Source organism: Triticum urartu, chromosome 7A (genome assembly GCF_056163025.1).
Source record: "Triticum urartu cultivar PI428250 chromosome 7A, HENAU_Tu73, whole genome shotgun sequence".
NCBI lineage: Eukaryota > Viridiplantae > Streptophyta > Magnoliopsida > Poales > Poaceae > Triticum > Triticum urartu.
The window spans coordinates 722818581-722841727 of record NC_141879.1 but is presented as its reverse complement, the minus strand read 5'-3'; the positions used below and the strand labels follow the sequence as shown (position 1 = coordinate 722841727).

At 43.2% G+C, this 23147-nt stretch overlaps 1 protein-coding gene across 1 annotated transcript; it reads left to right on the top strand.

Annotated features, from left to right (window-relative positions):
* Positions 1–15528: 15528 nt before the first annotated feature.
* LOC125522314 (putative disease resistance protein RGA4) lies at positions 15529–19960 on the top strand. Its single transcript, XM_087535375.1, has 2 exons — positions 15529–19260; positions 19453–19960. Exons 1-2 carry the CDS (start codon positions 15609–15611, stop codon positions 19509–19511), a joined length of 3711 nt encoding a protein of 1236 aa, XP_087391501.1. The 5' UTR covers positions 15529–15608; the 3' UTR covers positions 19512–19960.
* Positions 19961–23147: the final 3187 nt, after the last annotated feature.

Sequence of the window (23147 nt, the reverse complement as noted above, 5' to 3'; positions counted from 1 at the left end):
CACTTGGAACTGAATTTTCCTTTAGGTGTTACTCCCTCCGTCCCATAATATAAGATCTTATTACGATCTTACTACTCCATGAGCAGAGCTTACAAAGTGTCAGTCTGGCCACTTCCCTCTTCCTGAGTTCTTGGTCGCTTTCCATGCCCCTCCACCCTGTTTCCACAAGGCCGTGCCTCCAGCAGCAAGCGACAATGCTACAAGCAAGCCCGCTGACTAGCATCCTTGTGAAGCAAAGGCTGACCATTTTACAGCACTCCCTTCGATCTTCCATGCACTGGCAGCGGAATTGACAATTTTTTTTTATAATTAACAACTTTTCATTTTTCTGCCAGGGGATTATACAAAATGAACAAAAGGTAACCATACGGAGGTAAAAAGGGGTTGGCCTGGTTGGAATCCTCATGGCGGCAATTTTGGATCGATGATTGACCAGTGTAGGATGAAGATGTGCCTTGCTCACTGCCGCCACAGAAGAATAGGGTGAGAAAGTCAATAAGGATTATCACAAGGCAAGGTAATTTATAGGTACGTCGCCATCCAAAGGATACTCACGAGTGTCCACAACGTCGTTCAAATTGTGTTTTTGTGTTTTTTGGGTTCGTACAACAACACTCGTACGAGTTGAAATTGCATCGACCAGGAAGAACCATTTGTACAAGGATGTTGAATCAACTACGTCTTATGCTTCTAAGGGGTTGCTCTACAAAACTAAGGTCATAATCCTGTGCTTTGGTCTCCTCCATCGAAAAGCTTCGTACCCTGAGATACCTCAGTTTTTCTAATACGGGGTGTGTCGACAATGACATGCCGTTATCATTATCTAATCCTCCCCCCATATTGAGACACTTGGACTGTACCTTCTCATTCCGTTCAGAACTCCAAGGTGGATTGGTGATCTCCATTATCTCCACTATCTAGACCTATATGTTAGGGAGACATCGACTGATGACATTGGTCTTCTTGGAGAGCTGCGCTCCCTAGTGGTACTCAAATTGGGTTTGTTGCGTTTCACTGCAAATGGAGCTATCATAATCCGCACAGGATTATTTCCAGCTCTGGAGTACTTTCAGGCATACTTTGAAGACGAAGATGATGAGTTACCTTCTGCAGAAGACGATGTTATGGCACACCTGTGCTTTGAGGTCGGGACAATGCCAAGCTACATTTATCTGACAGGTACTGGGGCGGCGCTACCCCAGTCGGCATAGAGCACCTGTTAGCTCTCCAGCAAATCAAGTTGGCGATCGCCTATTGCGGCCGCAGTGATATAAATGGAGTGGACCGTCGTGCTGAGTCTGCGTTCAGGGACGCCTTGCAAGCGCACCCGAACCGTCACTCCGTTCGTATCAATTAGCAGCAAGAGCAAGCCACAATTAGTCTTTCCATCATCTTTTTCCAGAGCTTGCTTGTCCCTTCGCTATTTTACATCTCTTGTTTATTCAGTGTTGTTCTTGTTGTTGGCTTTCTTGTAAACTATGCATGTAAACCTGATGGGCACATTGTACGAGATTTCAGACATTCTTTTGTTCATTATTTTTATTCACTCAGTTAGTGCATTGCCGATCGAGTTTAATTTGAGTTATTTGGTCAAGCGTATATAGCAACCTCATGTTTTCGTTATACTACCCGTATTGATTTGGACCTATATATGGGCTATTGGCATAGCAGTGCATCTCCGACCAGTGGAAAACACACACACACACACACACATTGAGTTCAGGTTCAATCTGAGTAAATTTGAGGATCCTTCAGCAGTAGTAATAACCACACTACTGACTCTTATCTCTCTCTCCTTAACTTGCTTCGCAGTACTTGAATAATCAAAGTAAGAGAAATCCACTAATTGCAATCCCAAGGAATAAAAGATTGACAAATCCAAGTCATATGCCCTAGCTTGTTACAGCACTCGAAGCAGATAGAGGTGATGTGCTTGCAATTGCAATGGAAACAAGGAGGCACGACTTGTACACTTTTTATGTACTTATCTGGCAAGACGTATTGGAACGGCAAGATAAACACAACCTCGGCGAGCCGGGGGTACATGTTTTTTTTTAGGGGAAGCTAAATACAACAACAGCAGGGGTAAGCAACAAAGTTATCTTAATAAGTAGGAGTATGATGTAAAAAAACGATGTTATTTTAACACATTCACATGCCTCAAAAGTCAAATAATCCTTGAATCTTTTCCTGGAAGAATAGAGGTTCGGAGAAATGCCTGCCTGTAAAGATGAAGTCATTGCGGGTCATAGGGTTTTCATTTCTACCGAAAGGAAGAGGAGAACAGATCAAGATGGACCGACTTAGTTACGGGATGGAGCGCGTGCCAGGAGAAGGAGCAGAAAAAGAAGAGCATGAGCTACAGATGGTAAAAAGAATGAGCAGAAATATATTCAGAATGCTTCCAGGCAGACGTACGTACTGAAAAGCCAAACGAAGTGCAGATTATAACAGAAGAAGCAGAAAAAAGAAGAATGGGCTACGGTACATGATATGTATAAAGAAATGAGCAGAAATTCAGAATGTTGACATGCATGACATAGTGATAGTGCAATGAGACGGTGCCCAATCAGTCTTCGACCAATTAAGGTTAAGTAAGGGGATAGTGAGTTTCGGAGATAATATATGCGTGGTTTAAATCAGACATTCAGGCAGACCGAGCATCCGGAGGGAGAGGTCACCTACGGCCTTCCTTCCTTACTCCGTGGTAATCCTGAGTTGCTGACCTCGCCCATGCCTCCCTGAACGGCGACGAGTCCTTCTGCATTCATCTCATCATCTGTATGTCCAGAGAAACTAATTAACACGCGTGATACCGTCAGGAAAGTGCGGCAAGATGTAGTGACTGGCTTAAGCAAGTCAGATGTGCTACAGTAGCTTTGGACCACGCCATGCATGCATATATGATGATGCACACATGCATGGTGAGCTGACCTCTGGCGAGGAGCTTGTGCAGCTTCAGCTTGGTACTCTGGTAAACTGGGGAACCAAATAAGGCACATGAGGCTAACAACAGGAGTGGTAGTTTACTGGTAATCCAACAAAGGGGCGGTGGCGCAGTTGGCTAGCGCGTAGGTCTCCTACCTAATCTAATTGCGAGTGATCCTGATTGAGGTCGAAAGTTCGAGCCTCTTTCACCCCAAACCAGTTATGTAATGATGAAACGCTCTGTGGCAACTTGGGTCGCCACATCTCCACCTGAATCTCTTTAGGTGTGAACTGAGCTACTCTGAACCTGGTCTCATTTTTTCCCTTATTTTCCAACCTGCTGCTGCAACCATGGTTTTTAATTTCAGTTTCAGAAAAATTTCAGCACCAACCGAAATCACCGAAATTTAGTGTGAATTTCGGTTATTTCAGTTTCCATTTCAGCCAAATGACTGAAATATTCACTCAAATTCAATTGAAAATTTGAAAAAATATTTTGAAACAAATTTGAATTCCTGTGTTGTACTGAAACTGCTGAATTTTTTTGGCTGAAACGTAATATTTCAGTGTCTACTGAAATTACTGAAATTCAGTGAATTTCACCGGAATCTCACTGAAAGTGAAAACCATGGCTGCAACCACTTGTGAATTGATCAACTCTGAACCCTCTTCTCGATGCTCTTCCATGGGTAGAATCGTCCAAGCACATTACACAGAACCAGCCGAACCATTCTTTGTGGCAAACATTCCTTTTACTAACTGAATTCACACATCTTTGTGTCAAACCAAAACAATGTGTGTCTAACTTGTGGGGAGATGCATTCATAACTATCACAGTCATGAAAGGAACTGAATTAGGTTTTCTTACATGATTTTTTTCAACTCCAGAGAAATACGATCATATATGTTTGACTAGCGGGCAAGGAGTTGGTGTTGATTCAATCTGGATTATGTCCAGACAAGTGGGATCAAATAGCTATACTCAACATGCGGGTTGCAGCCAGTTTTGCAGGTATGTAGCTCAAAACCAAGAAGAACAACAGATACTGAGCAAATAGTGCCTTTGACATACACAAATTCCCCCCGCAAAAAAAAAGACATACACAAATTCAGACAAACGATTATTGTGTCACATAAATGTTATGCATGTTTCTCGCGGACAAGCCTGACGGTGAGGAGCCTGTACTCCAGTAAATGAGGAAAACAAATGAAACTAGAGTACAGGAGGCTAACAAGACACATTGTTTCGCTGCGGTTCTTACTCACTGCAAGCCGTTAACTTGAGCTTCTTTTTCGTATGTACTGCTGCCAACTCTGCTATTCACTTCTCATAACCACTTACATTCTTCTTCTTCCTTTTGCGGTTTTTGTTTTTCGTGAAATCACTTAGTAAATTCTTCAGTACTAGCCTGTCTTCAAAATTTTCTATACTACGCAGCAGGGCGGGTGTTGAATCACATTTAATTTGGACAGGTGAGTATCTGAGAAACGAAAAAGTGCTTGCCTCCTCTTTCTCAAGATATCACATATTTTCTTTCATTTCCATCTTACCTTTTCATGGTTAATTTGACTTCTCTTAAAGAAAGGTTCCAAACTGAACCCCAGTTAGATAGTATTTGAAGATACTTTTTCGGTGCTGCCACTTTTATACATTGGTTTTCTGGATTTCATCTATGTATGGCTTTATGTTTGTTAGCTCAACATGAAAATATGCTATCGACGTAAGGTCGTAATTTTTTTTTAGGTGGACGTAAGTTCAGTACTGCATCCAATTCTGGGCACTACTGCATCGATCGCCTACAGGGGCGTCCCGAGCAGGCCGAGCAATCAAGCGACGCTACCGAGAGAGCTTCCTCGAGCGGTTTTACCAAGCGTTTTCCCTGCAGCAATTTTAGGAAGGTTCTGGAAGCTTCTCACCCGGTTTTGGGAAAATTCTGGGCCAGTGTTCTTTTTTTTTTCCTATTTTTTTGTTATGCTGTGGTTTTGGGAACCTTTCATCTATTTTCGATTTTTCTCCACCCGTCTTTTCTGATTTTCCATTCTATTTTTTTCTCGCTTTTTGTTTTTTCACTGTTTTTTTCAGTTTCTTATTTTCTCGGCTTTCTTTTCTGTTTTTTCTCTCTTTTTGCATTTTCATTGTTTTCCTACTTTCCTTTCCGTTTCTTATTTTCTTTCTAAATCATAATCTTTTTTCAAATTCGTAGACAAATTTCAAATTCATGAATTGGTGGATTTTTTTTAGAATTTTCAAATTATTATTTCACTTCGTGAACTTTTATTCAATGTCAAGAACATTTTTTCATTTTTACGAATTTCTCAAATCTACAAAAAAAATCATGAACTTTATAAGAAATTTTTGACTTTTTCTTAAATTCTTGCACATTTTTTTATTTACATGATTTTTTTGAATTTGTGAACAATTTTATAATTCACGATCATTCTTGGAATTCATTGTTTCTATATAAGACACACAGAATTTGTTGAATCCTGATCAAATATTCAAATATACGAACATTATAGAATTTTAATAGATTTACTTCATTTTGTGTATGGTTTTCCTTATTCATCAACTTTTTTATTTGCACAAACTTTTCTTGAATTACAGAACAAGTTTTCTAATTCACTAATATTTTTGTATTCATGAACTTTTTTTATTTGTTGAAACTTTTATTGAACCATGAACAATTTTCAAATTCACAAACATTATTTAGTTCATGAAGGAATATTTTCATTCGTGATATATTTCTAAATTCATGAACTTTTTTGATTTGCAGGTGCTATTCTTGAATTCTTGAACAATTTGTCCAATTCACTATTATTTTTTGTATTGGCATGAACTTTTTTGAATAAATAAGAAATTTTGAAATACATGATTTTTTTTAATTCATGAAAAAATCTAATTCGTGATCATTGTCTGAATTAATGATTTTTTGTTTGCACGAACTTTATTTGAGTTCATGGATAATTTAAAATTCACTATTTTTAATTCATGGTTTTTTATTTGCATGAAATTTTTTGAATTCAAGAGAAATTTTCATATTTGAGAACAATTTTTGAGTTCATGAGGTTTTTTTTTATTTTGTGGACATTTTTTCAAACTCGTGATTATTTTTTGAATGCTGATTTTTTTTACGAACTTGTTTTTGAATTCAGGATTTTTTTTTAATTCTCTTTCTTTATTTGTACTATGTTTTTGCATTCATTATTTTTTATTTTTTGGGAAAATATAATTCGTTATCATTTTCTGAATTCATGATTTTTTTATTGGTGAATAATTTTTCACATTCACTATTATTTTGGAACTCATGTTTTTTTGATTTTTAGGAATTTTTCGAAATAATGTACAATTTAAAATTCCCGAACTTTTTTTGTATGCGCAAACGTTTTTGAATTTAAGAACAATTTTTCAAATTCACGAACATTTTATGAATTCATGATTTTTTTTCATGCTCAGTTTTTCTTTTTCGTGATTTTTTTAAATTCATGAAATTTTATGAGCTACGATCATATTACTTCACAATATATGATACACATCCATGATTTAGCTTTATAGTTTTGCATCATGATCTGATGAAGTCCCTCAGCAACACTCAGGATATCATCTAGTGCTTTTATGAAATGTTTAAATGCATGTTGGCTATAAAAAATGCCGATGATTCGTCGGGCTCGAGCGCAGTTCCTTCTACCGGAAAGGCGGCAATCGACAGCGCCTCATCTCAACCATTCGTGCCCACTTGTTAGGCAAGGAATTCTGAGACTGATACTTTGGAGCAGCCCCCCCCCCCCTGTGTCATGGATCTGGACAAGACGTGGCTCCCCTTGCGTCGCCCCCGTGAGCGCCCGAGGGGAACACCTTAGCCGTCGGAGCAGAGTCCCCCTACTCCATCCCCTTCCCTCGCCACTGGCCGTCCGCGTTGCCTGGCAAAGCCTGGTTGGTGCTGGCGGCGATGAGGACCTGTCTCCTCTCGCGTGTGGGGCCTCGGCGCGGGACGGCGATCCCGGGCGGGGGCACGACAGCGCGGAGCGGAGCTCGGAAGCGGTCGGTCTTCAGTTCTTCATCCCGATTGTTGAGGGAGGGTTGCGGTCGTGACTCTCACCTGGGGTGGCGGTGGCCAGAGGGGGCATTGCCCAGAGCCGGCCTTTCGGGATCCAGGGGAGCCCCGTGGGGGTTGGCTCTCCTGTTCTTCGAGCTACAAAACTTCGATGTGCTTCATGCTGACCTCCTCAATCTGGACACCGACTGGTTCCGGTCTTCCTCTCGGAGATCTCAGCTTTTGCCGCATGGCGCCACTGGATATCTAGATCGGGATTGATCTAGTCGGGCGATCCCTCATCTTCGCCCAGAGAGGCTACATGAGGGTGTGTCGCGAAGCTTCGCTGTCTTGCCGGTGCCATGGGACATGTCTAAGGATAGATTTCCACGGCGTTGATAGTGGTGAAGAAAGTCATGGTAGCTGATGTCGGAGACTTGTAATGGCGGAGGGGAGATTTGGTTGCGTTGAAGAATGGCAGCACAGGTTTTTTCCTGTGTGTCTGGTGTCGAGGACTTGCAGCGGCGGCCATGGTAGGAGGGGGAGTCAATACAGGTGGACAATATTTTTGAGGGTTCTTCTCGAGTACTGAGCGGCGATCTCCAGGGTGAAACCTCAAGGTCCGGCCTTCATTGGTTGTACCTGGCAATGGTTTTGCGAAGGCGTTGTATCTCAGACTCTCTCCAGGATGAAAAACTCAAGATCCTTGATCGAGCGATGACAACACTTGTGCATTGTTTTCGTTTTGGAGGCATCGCTTTTGGAGAACCCCTTATGTAGTCCAGCTGTTGTCTTTGGTGGTGGTTAGAGTGTTGTTGTTGCGAGTGTTTTATCACTGCGACATGTCTTTGTTTTTATATTTCTTTTCATATATTTTTTTATTGTGTGCATTCTTGATATTTTTTGATAACTTATTGATGTAAAAGACTGGGTGTAGTAGGTATTTTCGCAATATCAATATATATTAAAAAAGACTGTAAGAAATGCCACAGGAAACCGCCGAAACCCTAAAAAAGCGAGTGAATGAGAGCTACTCCCTTCGTTCCATAATGTAAGTGAATTAGGTTGCAAAAACGTGTATTATGGGACGGATGGAGTACATGAAAGCAAGCGACCGAGAAAAGAAAGTAAGCAAGCGATATAGTGTTGGGCCTTCCCAGCACGAAAAACTATAGCGATACATCAGCCCGCTAACTCAGCTTGTGGGCTTGTACACTCGATGAGCTTTCTACACTGCCTCGCCGTTCCCTCTGAAGGAAGGTGAAAAAAAAACACCGCCGGAGTCCCCAAATCCGAAAGAACGCCGGTCGAAATCCTCTTCCGCCGCCGCCGCCGCTGTACCTACTTGCGTTGAAGCGTGCACCCGGAATCATGCCGCCTCCGCCTCCGCCATTCTTCCTTGAAGCGGTTTCGTTCTTCTCCATCCCGTTCTGGCGCCGTATTTTCAGTTACCGTGGGGGGTGGAGGAATGAGCAATCACGCTGGGACCCTTGGAGGTTGGCGGCGGAGTTGTAAGGAGAGGATGCGGCGGGCGAGCATCCTCAAGCGGCGGGCCAGTTCACGTCGGAGGAGGAAGATGGAGGCCACGGCGCCCCCAGCTGCCGTCGTCGGCGACTCAGATTCAGATTCAGGTAAGAACACTGAACCTAACAGCTGGTCTGGGAACTTTCTTCTCAGAGAGAGCTATTTACCCAAAACCACCACATTATGGCCTAGGGTAACAGATCGGTACCACATTTGAGGCAGGGCACAAAAACCACCAACAATGGGGCTAATCTATAACGCGGAGCACTGATTGTCTCATTTACTCACGAAAACAGCGAAATCGATAGATCGGACCCACCGGTCAGGCTGACGTGGCAAAGACCAAGCACAAAAAAACAGTAAACAACTGAGTTGGCAAATGATATGCGGACCCCGCATGTCAGTGACTACATGGTCATCTTCTTCCTGTCTGCCTTTCTATGGGGCATTACATCAAGCAGCTTGTGGGCAGCCGGACTCCAACGACCAGAGGCACCGGCGATTCAGTGGCGAGCACCATGGTGGTGGTGGGGGCGGGGGGGGATGAGTCCTCGAAGGCCGATGCTGCTCCCGTCGGCATGGATGCCCGAGTCATCTGCGTCCGTGCGAGCCGAGAGCTCCATGGCCACCGTGGCCATGGCAGCCGAGCCCCTGCTCGAGCTAGCCCCTGACCGCCTCGCCCTGTAGCCTGCACGCCTAGCCGCCGCGAGTCACGCACGCATCCAGACACGCCGGCGAGATTCGGCAGTCGCTCGTCCCGCTCACGTCCGAGGTCGTCGGCCATGGCACGCACGCACAGATGCAATCGCAGCAGGGAGTAGCTCGAGCGGAGCCATGGTGTTCTTCTGCGGTTGTGGAGGCGCGCGGCAATCGCGATGGCGGCGCACGACCGGAGCAACGACGAGACGAGGGGTGGTCTGTGCGGCGTTCGTGGGCTCGTGCAGCGGCTGGTGGAGCAGCTCGGGGCGACGCCGTCTGCAGAGCTTCAGGAGGATAAGGTGCACGGCGGGCTGCCTTGGCCTACGGTGGCCTAGACGGAGCTCCTCGACGAGCCGATGCGCGAGGGCCTCAGGTCGTCGGCGATGGCGACCCTGGTGGGATAGGATGGGGAGAGCGAGATAAAGATGAGGATGAAGAAGAGAAAATAAAGGGAAAAAGATATGAGGCTGACATGTGGGACACCCCTCCAACTCAGCATATTTCCACACAAGCACGCCACATCAGCCCGACAGGTGGGCCTAACTTGTCAGTTTCGCTGTTTTCTCGACCAAATCTAAGCATCAGTGCTCCGCGTTACAGATTAGCCCCATTGTTGGTGGTTTTTTGTGCCCTGCCTCAAATGTGGTACCGATCTGTTACCCTAGCCCATAATGTGGTGGTTTTGGGTAAATAACTCTCTCGGAGAAGTACATGTTACTGCAACATTGATGAACATTTTTGGTTACTCAGGGCTTAAGTATGTAGGTTTAATTTGGGAAATAAACTCGCGGTTCAGATCCGGGTTGAAGTGAGTGGGGAATTTGATGAAAAATTCAGCGTATGTTCTACGTTAGCCTTTGATCATATAACACCTTGCACATTGTCTTTGATCGTATAATAATACCGCTTCCTACTTATACTTTGCCACCTTGCTAAGACACCACACTCTCACATCACAAACAGTTACAAAATTGTTGTTAGGCCTTTGATGGAGGGTATAGTTTAGATATTGGAGTGTCAAGAGGGTGTTACTTGTAAGAGTGTGCTGCTGTAAAATATCTGTACAGAGAAAGGAAAGGGAGAACTTCCAGAGAAATCTCCTGTCCATTCCTCTCACGAGTTACTGTAGCTCAGGCAATCCTCCAGTGAAAACAACATGGTATCAGAGCAGGTTGGCGTTCCGGCGGCGGCGGCGGCGTAGTCCCTCGCCGGCGAGGCGGCTGGGCCTGGTGGGGTCAGGAGAGAGAGGAGGCTGCTCGTGCGTGTGCGGCGGCGAGGCGGCAGTTCTGAGCGCGGGCTGCTGGAGAGGGGAGCGGCTGCGAGCGCACGGCTGCGGCGGACGAAGAGGAGGCGTGGTAGCGCGCGGCTGCACCCGGGGACTCGCGCATCGAAGGTGGAGAAGAAGGCTGCGGGCAGGTTGTGTTCTGCTGCGGGCTAGGTGTCGCTGGACTGCTGTTTCTGCTGTCTGAAGGGGTGTGTTCTGCTGTTGTTGCTGAGAAGTGCTCTGCTGTTCTGCTGCTACTGCTACTACTGTGCTGCTGGAACTGCTGTCTGAAGGAGCGATTTCTTGCTGGATTGAGTAGGTGTTGTGTTAGTTGTCTGTTTGCCTGTGCGGAGAAGAGAAGATACGCGTGTAGTATTGCAGGGTGGAGTATTTGTGTGGTCCTTGCAGCAAGGGGGAGCTCATCAGGTGATTCAGAGTGATGGGTGAAAAATCAAGTGCCTCTACTATGTTGTGTGTTGGTGAACTTGCAGCACTGCTACAAGATAAAAATTATAAGATTCTGGATAAAATGATGAGCAAGCAAGGGAAGAGGTCAAGGTCAGTAACACAGAAGAGAAAATTTGTTTCTGGTGTGGACAGTCAGGACATGTGAGGGCATCTTGTCCTGAACTGATCCGAGAAGGTTGTGGAGATGGACATAACAGGTATAACAGAGGACGTGGTCATGGTTTCGGTATGTGTGATGGTGTTGCAAAATCTTGGCAGAGAAATGGGGATTGGCTGTGTCCAAATGCAAACTGTGGAAATGTAAATTTTGCTTTCCGCAGAATCTGTAATCTTTGTGGAGTTACACAACCAGCTGGTGATAGTGGAACCACACAGCTTGTGCGTGTGAGGATGACTGCAGGAGATATGGTTAAGTGGCAGTGGTTTAAAAACATGAGTTCAAGTGAAAACTCTTCAAAAGAAGCACCTGTTTCTGCTGTTTCTGCTGGTCCCTGGACTAATACTTCTAAAGCGGTAAGTTGTGATCGACCATGGTTAATTGATTCTGGTGCATCAAGACATATGGTGGGATCCTATGAGGACTTCTTAAAATATGCACCTAATGTGATGGGGCAGGATGTGAAGTTGGCAGATGGCTCTACCCAAGCTATTATGGGATCAGGGACTGTCATATGTGGACCTAATATGTCTCTGTCATCTGTTTTACATGTTCCCTCATTCCCAATTAATCTATTATCTATCAGTTGTATTACAAAGGAACTTAATTGTGCTGCAGTTTTCTTCCCAACTTGGTGTTTGTTTCTGCAACTTGGGACTTGGAAAATCCTTGGGACAGGAATTATGCGAGATGGTCTATACTACTTGGATGATGATATGACACCTATGGCTGCTGCTGTGCTGTCTCGGTCACCATTGGAAGAATTTCTTCTTCATCATCGCAGGCTGGGACACATGTCCTTTAACACCCTGGGTCAGTTGTATCCTAACCTCTATAATAATATTTGCAAAGAAAGCCTAGTATGTGATGCCTGTCAGTATGGGAAGCTAACTCGGAGTATATATGCTTCATCTGATCACAGAAGTACGGTGCCATTTCAAAGTATCCACTCAGATGTGTGGGGTCCTAGTGGACTGTGGTCACTTTATGGGTACAAATCTTTTGTTACATTTATTGACTGTTGCACTAGGACTACTTGGGTTTATGTACTGAGAAATAAAAGTGACGTGTTTGAATGCTTTAAGGATTTCCACAACTTAATCAAAAATCAATATGATGCACGAGTGAAAATATTTCGAACTGACAATGGTACATAATATCTAAATAACCAATTTAATGAGTATTTTTCCAGCTTTGGAATTATCCATCAAACTAGTTGCCCAGGTACTTCCCAGCAGAATGGGTTGGCTGAAAGGAAGAATAGACATCTCTTAGAAATCACCCGGTGTATCATGTTAGCTATGAATGTTCCTAAATATTTATGGGCTGAAGCTGTGATGACAGCGGCTTATTTGATGAATAGAATGCCATCCCGGGTGCTCAATAACAAGACACCGATTGAGTGTCTAACTGGTGAAACTACATATTTTGTGCCACCAAAGGTATTTGGGTGTGTATGTTTTGTGAGGGATCATAGACCATCGGTTGGCAAGCTTGATCCTAGAGCGGTGAAATGTGTATTTGTGGGATACTCTGGAAAACAAAAGGGTTATAAATGTTGGTGCCCATCAGAAAAACGGATGTTTGTGAGCATGGATGTAGTATTCAGGGAACATGAACCATATTATGGGGAACCAGTAGATTTAACCGATGTCTTTCCTGATGATGTTACATGCCTGGACAATGAGACAGGGGGAGATGACAGCAGAGAAGACAATGATGTAGCACCAGAGAAGATGATAGTTGGGATTATACCTATTGAAGATGTGCAAGACGATTCAGGGCGAGAACATGAACAGAGGAAACAACAAAGTGACTCTAATGGAGCATTGCAATGGCCAAAACTGAATGAGGAACGAGAAGTTCAAGTGTTTACACGGAGGCATAGAATTGAGAAGGAGCAAGTGCAGAGGCAAGAACCTAACCCACTGGAGTGTGGTACAGAAACTCAAGAGCTTACTGATACACATGATTCAGATGATGGTACGCTTCCTCATTCTCTTCCACATGAGGATTTAGATGCTCCTATTGCTCTTAGGAAGCAGCCCCACACTACTGCTGGAAAATTACCATCAAAGCTATCTCCATATGATATCTCAAATTATGTGTCATATGCATCCTTGGGTTCCAAGTATAAGTCATTCGTTGCAGCTTTAGATTCTATAGATCCTATACCACATGACTGGCAAGTAGCAATAAAGGACCCAAGATGGAGAACAGCAATGTTTGAAGAGATGGAAGCACTTGACAAAAACAATACTTGGATCCTCACCACTCTTCCTGCAGGGAAAAAGACTGTGGGTTGTAAATGGGTATTCACTGTAAAACAGACTCCAGAAGGTAAAGTGGAGAGGTACAAGGCCAGGTTAGTAGCAAAGGGGTATAGCCAAACCTATGGAGTAGATTATGATGAAACTTTTGCCCCAGTAGCGAAAATGAACACCATCAGAACAATAATCTCAATTGCAGCAAACCGTAATTGGAAGTTGTTTCAAATGGATGTTAAAAATGCATTTCTCCATGGAGACTTGCAGGAAGAGGTGTACATGGAGATTCCTCCAGGATTCAATAGCCGTGAGACTGAAGGCAAGGTTTGTAAACTAAAAAAATCCCTCTATGGTCTAAAACAATCACCTCGAGCATGGTTTGGAAGGTTTAGAAAAGGAATTTGCTCCTTGGGGTATCGACAAAGCAATGCTGATCACACTCTCTTCTTTAAACGTCATCATGATAAGATTACTATACTGACAGTATATGTTGATGATATAGTAATCATAGGGGATGATGTTGAGGAGATATCATACTTGAAGAAGATGATGGCTAAAATATTTGAAGTTAAAGACTTGGGCTATCTTCATTATTTTTTGGGGATTGAAGTTGCTTATGGGGCATAAGGTATTTACCTTTCTCAAAGGAAGTATGTACTTGATCTTCTTAATGAAACAAGTATGTTAGGATGCAAACTAGCGGCCACACCTATTGAGCAAAATCATTGTACCTTGGCAGACTCAGGTGACCCCGTAGACAAATACCAATATCAGAGGTTAGTTGGCCGTTTAATCTATTTATCGCACACAAGGCCAGATATTGCATATGCAGTTAGTGTTGTAAGCCGTTATATGCATGATCCTCGTTCAGGCCATCTAGAGGTGGTAAATCGAATTTTGAGATATCTAAAAGGTTGTCCAGGGAAGGGAATCCTATTTTCTAATCATGGACATTTGAAGGTAGAGGGATATACTGATGCAGATTGGGCTGGATGTCTAGATGATAGACGATCTACATTAGGTTATTGTGTGTTTGTTGGAGATAATCTAGTTTGCTGGAGAAGTAAAAAAGCAAAATGTGGTGGCACGATCTACTGCTGAGGCAGAATTCAGGTCTATGGCTTCTGGTTTATGTGAACTGATGTGGTTGAGGATATTACTATCTGAGCTCGGTTTATTCGATGGAGAACCACTACAACTCTATTGTGATAACCAAGCTGCAATCAATATAGTGCATAATCCAGTTCAGCATGATAGAACTAAGCATGTTGAAATTGATAGACATTTCATTAGAGAGAAGTTAGATGAGGGGAGCCTTCGTGTTACTTTTGTTAGATCTGATAGTCAATTGGCAGATGTACTTACAAAAGGTGTTAGTGTTGTGTCTTTTGAGAAACTATGTAGCAAGATAGGGCTAATAGACTTATTTGCCCCATCTTGAGGGGGGGTGTTGTTAGGCCTTTGGTGGAGGGTATAGTTTAGATATTGGAGTGTCAAGAGGGTGTTACTTGTAAGAGTGTGCTGCTGTAAAATATCTGTACAGAGAAAGGAAAGGGAGAACTTCCAGAGAAATCTCCTGTCCATTCCTCTCACGAGTTACTGTAGCTCAGGCAATCCTCCAGTGAAAACAACAAAAATCGACTGTATTTTCTCTATTGTACAGTACTATATTCTAACAGCTGGCTACTACTGCATTTTTTGGCGACTTTATATTGCGTATTTTACCTCCACTGCATATTTTCTGTATTGTATTTTTTACAGGTTGTATACTGCATTTTTCTAATATTGTCACTAGAAATAGGTCATGTCACACGAAGGAATATGGTAGCACATGAGCCAAGTGAGAATGTAAGAAAAGCAGTGCATATGAAGGAGCAGGAATGGTTGGTGTGTGGGTGTATGCCTCTTTCGAGGAACTTGCACATATGTTTATCCTTGCTGGAAAGGCATACAAACGGGCCGAATGATGAGAAAGCATAAGACATTGGACAGCGCGTGCTCAACTGTTTAAAATGCAGATAAAGCTGTGTGAAAGTGGTGTTATTTTATCAAGCACGGGCGTACGAATGCACATGCGACCCATTGTCTCTGTATTGCGGTAGTGGATGCACATGGACCTCTCTTCCCGAGGGCCAGTACTACCATTTGCTCACTGCATTTGCTTCCACTTAGCTCACAAGCAAGCAATCACATCTTGCTCGGACCATTATATTCTCCACCTTGCACTTCTCTGGTGCTTCTCTGCGTTCTTGTTGGTTCTTGGTGTTCCGATGGCGGCAGTGGCGGCCACCATGGTGGTCGGACCACTGGTCAAAATCGTGATGAAGAAGGTGTCCAGCAAGCTCCTTGACAAGTACAAGGTGATGAAGGGCATGGAGGAGCAACATGCTATCTTGAAGCGCAAACTGCTGCTCATCCTGGGCATCATCACCGATGCCGAGCAGGCGGCAGCCGACTCTGAGCAAGCGGCAGCCCGCAGAGCAGGGGTGGCAGCATGGCTTGAGGACACAAAGAAGGTGGCCTACGAGGCGAATGAAGTCTTTGATGAGTTCAAGTATGAGGTGCTTCGTCGCGAAGCAAAAAGCAAGGGGCACTACAGGGAGCTTGGCTTCCATGTGGTAAAACTCTTTCCCACTCACAACCGTTTTGTATTCCGTAACAGGATGGGAAGAAAGCTCCGCAAGATTGTGCAGGCCATTGAGGCCCTAATGACTGAAATGAATACCTTTGGCTTTGAAAATCAGCAACGACAGCCGGTAACCAACCAATGGCGGGAGATGGATAATGATATCTTCGATATGAAGAACATCACCAGCAGATCGAGGGAGAATGATAACAAGAATATTGTTGATATTATAGTTGGTCAAGCCAACAATCCAGATCTCACAGTTGTTCCCATCGTTGGAATGGGGGGTCTGGGCAAGACCACATTAGCACAACTTGTTTACAATGATCCTGAAATTGAGAAGCATTTCAATATGCTGCTATGGGTGTGTGTCTCTGATGTCTTTGATGTGGATTCTCTGGCTAAAAGTATAGTTGATGCAGCTCCTAGGAAAGATGATGGTAAAGAAGCACTTGCTTCCAAGAAGAAGAATGATGGTACAGAAGCGGCAGCTTCCAAGAAGAAGACACTGCTGGATATACTTCAAAATGTTGTGAGTGGGCATAGGTACCTCCTAGTATTGGATGATGTCTGGACAAGAGAGGTTCATAAATGGGAAAAGCTCAAGGCCCGCCTTGAACATGGTGGCATGGGTAGCGTGATCTTGACAACTACTCGTGATGAAGGAGTGGCTGAAATAATGGGCACTGTTGAACCTTATAATCTCAAAGCCTTGGAAGAAAAATACATAAAGGAAATAATTGAGACAAGAGCATTCAGTTGTTTTCACAGGAAAGAGGACAGGCCGATCGCATTGGTGAATATGGTTAGTGAGATTGTGAAGAGATGTGTTGGGTCTCCTTTAGCTGCAACAGCACTGGGCTCCGTACTGCGTACCAAGACCACTGAGGAAGAATGGAAGGCTATATCAAGAAGAAGTAGCATTTGCATCGAGGAGACTGGAATCTTACCAATACTCAATCTTAGTTACAACGACTTGCCGTCACATATGAAGCAATGCTTTGCTTATTGTGCTATATTTCCCAAAGATTACGAGATTGATGTGGACAAGCTGATCCAACTATGGATTGCACATGGCTTTATTATTGAAGAAAAGCAAGTTCGTCTTGAAACCATTGGGAAACACGTTTTCAAGGAGCTGACCTCAAGGTCATTCTTTCAGGATGTGAAACATGTCCGAGCCACGGTTGAGGAAATTGAAGAAACCGGCTTTTGTTATTCCAGAACTACATGCAAAATCCATGATCTTATGCATGATGTTGCATTGTCCGTAATGCAGAAGGAATGTGCCTTGGCAACTGAGGAACCAAGTCAGAGTGATTGGCTTCCTAACACTGCTCGGCATTTATTTTTGTCATGTGAGGAACCAGCAGAAAAATTGAATAGTTCTCTGGAGAACAGCTCTCCGGCTATCCAAATACTTCTGTGTGGTGGTTATATGGTGAGTTCGTTGCAACATCTATCGAAATATTCATCTTTGCGAGCGTTACAACTCTGTTCATACAGGAGATCATTCCCACTGAAACCAAAGCATCTACATCACCTGAGGTACCTAGATCTCTCAAGAAGTCATATCAAAGCACTTCCTGACGATTTTATCATTTTGTATAACCTGCAAATGCTGAACCTCTCTCGCTGCAAATATCTTGGTCGACTTCCCAGACAATTGAAGTATATGACTGCCCTTCGTCACCTGTACACTCATGGTTGCCCAGAGCTGAAGAGCATGCCTAGAGACCTCGCAGAACTTACATCCCTACAGACACTTACATGTTTTGTAGCAGGTAGTGGCTCTAAATGCAGTAATGTTGGAGAGCTTGGGAATTTAAACCTTGGTGGCCAACTAGAGCTATGTAATCTCGAGAATGTGACAGAAGAAGATGCAACGGGGGCAAACCTTGTGAACAAGAAAGAACTAAGAGAACTGACATTAAGATGGTCCGCTGGAGGGAATGATGCAAAAGTACTGCTGGAGAATCTCAAACCTCATGATGGGCTGCATGCTATAAGGATAGGCTCCTATGGAGCCACTACCTTCCCGACATGGATGGCTATGTTGCAAAATATTGTTCATATGCATCTCTTCGGTTGTGAAAAACTGCAGTGGTTGTTCACTCGTGACAGTAATGCATCCTTTGCATTTCCAAATTTGAAGGACCTTAGGCTACATGATCTTGTCTCTTTGGAGAGATGGTGGCGAACGGATAATGATGGGATGCGAGAAGAGATAGTGTTTCCTCAGCTTGAGAAGTTGGTTATTTACTGCTGTGGAAAGTTGACAGCATTGCCAGGACATCCGACCTTCCCTAACCTCCAGGACATTTTCATTGACGGATGTCCAGAGTTGACAACTGAAGCTAAATCACCAAAGCTCAGTGTATTGAACATGGAAGGATGCGAGGTAGAGTTGTTCTTGTGGGTAGCGAGACATATGACTTCATTGACCAATCTGGCACTGACTAGTATTGAACAGAGTACAGAATCAACCTCGACGGGGGCTGAGAATAGTTTGAAGGAAGTGGTGAACTTCAAGGAGAATGGGAATGCTCAAGACTTTCCTCTAGAAGTTTTGGTGTTAATTGGCTTTAAGTCAGGTGTAAGTGTAACAGAGCTGTGTGCATGCTTTGTACACCTTCAAGATTTGTCAATTATGAGGTGCCATACGCTCGTCCACTGGCCAGAAAAATTGTTTGAAGGATTGGTATCCTTGAGGAAGCTTTGGATCATGGACTGCGATAATCTGACTGGATATGCACAAGCTTCTGCTGAGCCATCAACATCATCAGAGACCAGTCAGCTCCTGCCACGTCTAGAGTTCGTGAGGATATGGGGCTGTGAAAACTTGGTTGAGCTCTTCAACGTCCCTGCATCTCTCAGGAAAATGGTCATTTATCATTGCAGTAAGCTTGAGTCCATATCCGGCAGGAAGCTGCAGCAGGGACAGTCAGTGTCATCGATTCATCAAGGGTCATCCAGTATAGAAGAATTATCATTACAGGGCTGTGATGGCTTAACAGGGGTCCTCTACTTCCCCCCGTCCCTCAAGAGACTAGACATTGTTAACTGTGGTGGGTTGGCATCTCTGGAATCCTGCTCTCCCGAGCTCCAACCCTTGGAGTACCTCCAGCTTGGGCGATGCAAGAGCCTGGAATCCCTACCGGATGTGCCGCAAGCATACTCGTCTCTCAAGTATCTTATCATTACACGCTGCCCTGGTCTGAAGACGCTCCCTGCAAGCCTGCAGCAACGCCTTGGCAGCATCAAGGAGGAATACATAGATGCCCATCTTTATGGAAGTAAGCACGCAGCAATTACCTTCTCTATTACTACCTGCTAGCAGCTGTTAAATGTGCTAGTTAGAGAATGATGATAGCATCACTAGTAGTACGACAGAAGACTAGAGCAAGTTAAATATCCTTTATCTAAATTCGCCATTTCTTTAATGATGTTCCCCTAAGTGCAAGTTTTTACATTAATAATCTGTGCAGATAAGCCAAGGCCTATGCTGCTGAAGCCCAAGACATGGAAGTATGTCTGCAAAGGTTGAACTACTGTTCCAAAGGCTTGGAGGATATGCTGTCTGCAAAGGTTGGTGGTACTGACTGTACCCCTCGGATATATTTTGAGGGAAAAAACTACATGCCATGTTTGGCTTTCTTCTGGTGTTGATGGTGTATGGTTTCTATTGCGGAATTCTTCCAGCACATCCAGTCCCGCCAGGATCATACGCCTACATGAATGTTGATGTTGTTACCATGCTGAGTTGCAAGATCAGTAGTCAGAAAGTGCTTCAAACACTGCTGTTTTATCCCCTGAAAGAGATGTTTTTTGAACAATTAGTACTTGTATTTTCCGCTTATTTACCTATGGGACGTTATATGATTGTATTTTTTTTGGAGAACTGGCAAGGCGACTCTCTGCCCTGGCACTGTCAGTTCTTTTTTTTTTCTAAATTATGCCGGTATTTCCTTTGGGTGCTTTGCCCGGAAGAGGTTACATGTTGACTGAGTTTTTGGTATGTCTGTCCGTGAGTCTCTGTATGACTTGTGTATAACTTGGTAACTCAAATGTTGCTATATATTTTGACTTGTAAATATATTTTGGCACTGTTATTTACTGATCATCATATACATCTGAAGCTCTTGATTGCCCTTCATGTATACTCAGCTGGGGTTAGGAACTTGGGTACACATTGTCAGTACAGGCTAAGATTTCATCGTGCAGCTTGTCGATGGAGGCTGATCTGGCATGCCATTGCCCGTTGATGCCCTCGGTTTTGAATTGCGGTGACTTCACTGTGCATTCATCTGGTTTTTGTCCGGACAGAGAGAGACATGTCTGCTGATACTGTCAGGCAAGTGCAGCAAGATGGTACTAGTAGTAACTGGTTTCAGACAGTAGCTTTGGATCAAGCCGTGCAATCGCTTGTATAATGCTGAAATTGCAGAGGATGAATCTGATCTGGCCTGCCTCCGAACCACCTGCCGCACCACCAATTGTCAAGGAGTTGTTTCGCTGCCTTATCACAGAAGGGGGGTGGTGGCGCACCAGTCCAGCTCTTGATCACTTACTGTGATCCTGACGAGGTATACAGTTGGAGACTCTCTCACCCCAACCATAAACAAAGCAGTGTAGTGAAGAAACGCTCTGTGGCAACTTCTTGGGTCGTCACGTTTCCACGACTGAATCTCTTCGGGCGTGGATTGAGCGACTCTGAACCACGTCTATCTGTTTTTTTGTCCTTTGGCTGATAGTTATTTACACCTGCAGCTGGAAATGGCATTTTTTTTCTTGGTTTAACTAATGTCTCTAACAGAATCAGCTTCGACAAATCGGAAAATGGAAAAATTGTTCACATAAGCAAAACTAAATAAAAATATGTCCGTGCATATGAAATAAAATGTCCATGTATGTGATGAATTTATATTCATGTAATAAACATTTTTACATATTTTTGCAGAAAAAAACATGGATTAAAAAGTGCGCATATAGTAAAGTAACATTTGTGTATATTAAATAAAATGTTTACCACGTATTAAAAATGGTTGTATATACAAGAAATAAATTAACTTATTAAAAAATTAAATATTTTCAGAAATAGATTAAAAAATATTCAAATACCCAGAATAAAATGTTCACTGTGTATTGGAAAAATATTCATGTGCACCAAAAAATATTTTCATTATGTTAAAAAATGGTTACATGATTTTTAAAACTTCATAGATTTATTAAATAAAACTATGTGTGTGAGATAAACTTCACCACATTTTTAAAAGTGTCATATATGAAAATATATTAATATATCATGTGTTAACCTTTTTTATAATTTTTGATAAATGAAAAGGAGAAAAGATAAAAAAAGTAAAATATTAAATAAGGGACAACAGAAAAATAAAGAAAGAAATGGGAACAATCGAACGAAACCAGAAGAAACCAAAAAGACCAACAAGAAACTGGAAAGGGAAAGAAAAATAAAATCTGCGAACCGCTCACCTATTTCTCGCAATAAGGGCGAAACAGGACTTACTGAGGAGGACTTCAGCGTTTAGCATTTGGGCCTTTAAATGGGCCTCCTTTCTTAGTTGGCAAACTTTTGTTAAAGATATGTGTTGGGGGGAACGTATCTGGTGCACCGGGGCAATTGGTGCTATCAGTGCACCGGACTCCGTTGCACACTCAAAAATGTTCGAAAAAATCCGAAAAAGTTAATGCATTGACACAACATCAATGTAAGTTGTCACAAAAATTTGAATCAAAATTCGTAAAATTGCTAAAGATACAAAAACGACAAATTTGACATCAATATGCTAATGGGCCAAAACTGAAGCCCAACTTGTGTTATGTACTATTCAGTGTCAAATTTATCATTTTGTATCTCGAGCAATATTTCGAATTTTTATCTGAATTTTTGTGACAACATACATTGATGTTGTGTCAATGCATTCATTTTTTACGGATTTTCTTTTAACATTTTAGAATGTGTGGCGGGGGACCGGTGCACCGGTAGCACCAATTGCCCCGGTGCACCAGATATATTCCCATGTGTTGGGTTTAACTTTTTATCTCTTTTTTCCCCTTAATGTTGTTCGTTTTCATTCCTTCTGTGCCTGAAGCAGAAGCAGAAGCTGGAACTGGCTCTTCTAGTTTTTCGCATGGTTATCCTCCCAATTTTATTTTACAAGACATTTTGAATGCTATAACAGCGAATTTTTATTCCTTACATAATGAGCAGAGAGGTTTATGCTTTAAGGTTAGTAAACATTTCTGAATTAAGACGGACGAAGAGATCAAAAGAAAATAAAATTATCACAGAATCAGCCAAGAAAAGAAAGAATGAGGTATAAAAGCATGAGAAGAAATTCAGAGTGTTTACAAACACGGAAAAAAAATCAGATTATAACAGCGCGAGCAGAAATTCAGAATTCTTTTTGCAGACCGGCATACGGAAAGATTTCAGATTATAACAGAACGGGCATAAAAAAAAGAATGGACCATAGATTATAAAAAGAATGGGCACAAATTCAGAATCTTCACATCACATAGTGCAATGATACGGTGGCCAGTTGGTTGCCGTCCACTTAAGCAGATTGTTCGTGCTTTTAGGGGATAGTGGTGCTTCAGAGATAATGTGTGGTATAAATCAGGCCTGCAGGCAGACTTATCATCAGGAGAGGTCACAGACGGCGTTCCGGTAGTATTCCTCGGTGATCCTGACCTCGGGCATGCCGTTGGTGCCGTTGAGCTTGAACTGCATTTTTTTTTCTGTCTCCAGAGAAACATGCAAGTGACACTGTCAGGCAAATTGCAACAGTATGTGGTGTTTAGTTTCAGACAGTACCCTTTGAATCAAACCATGCATATGAAAGATGATGATGAGCTCACCCGTCTGCGAACCTGCCAGCGGATCGACCTTCTCGCGGACGAACATGCGGGCGTCGGCGAGGAGGCCGTACAACTTGGTACTCCACTAAATTGAGGAAATAAATACAACTGCGGTACACGAGGGTAATTGAGCAAAGGGACGGTGGCGCAGTTGGCTAGCTCGTAATCAGTAGCGCTCCTGATTGAGCTCAAGAGTTGGAGCCTCTCTCACCCAACTTCTGAACAGACCAGTGTAGTGATGAAAAGCTCTGTGGCAACTTCTTGGGTCGCCACATTTCCGTCTGATGAATCTTCAGGTGTG

Coding starts and splice junctions, on each gene's coding strand:
- LOC125522314 (XM_087535375.1), top strand. CDS start 15,609: ATGGCGGCAGTGGCGGCCACCATGGTGGTCGGACCACTGGTCAAAATC. Junction 19,261..19,452: donor AGATGCCCATCTTTATGGAA/GTAAGCACGCAG, acceptor TAATCTGTGCAG/ATAAGCCAAGGCCTATGCTG.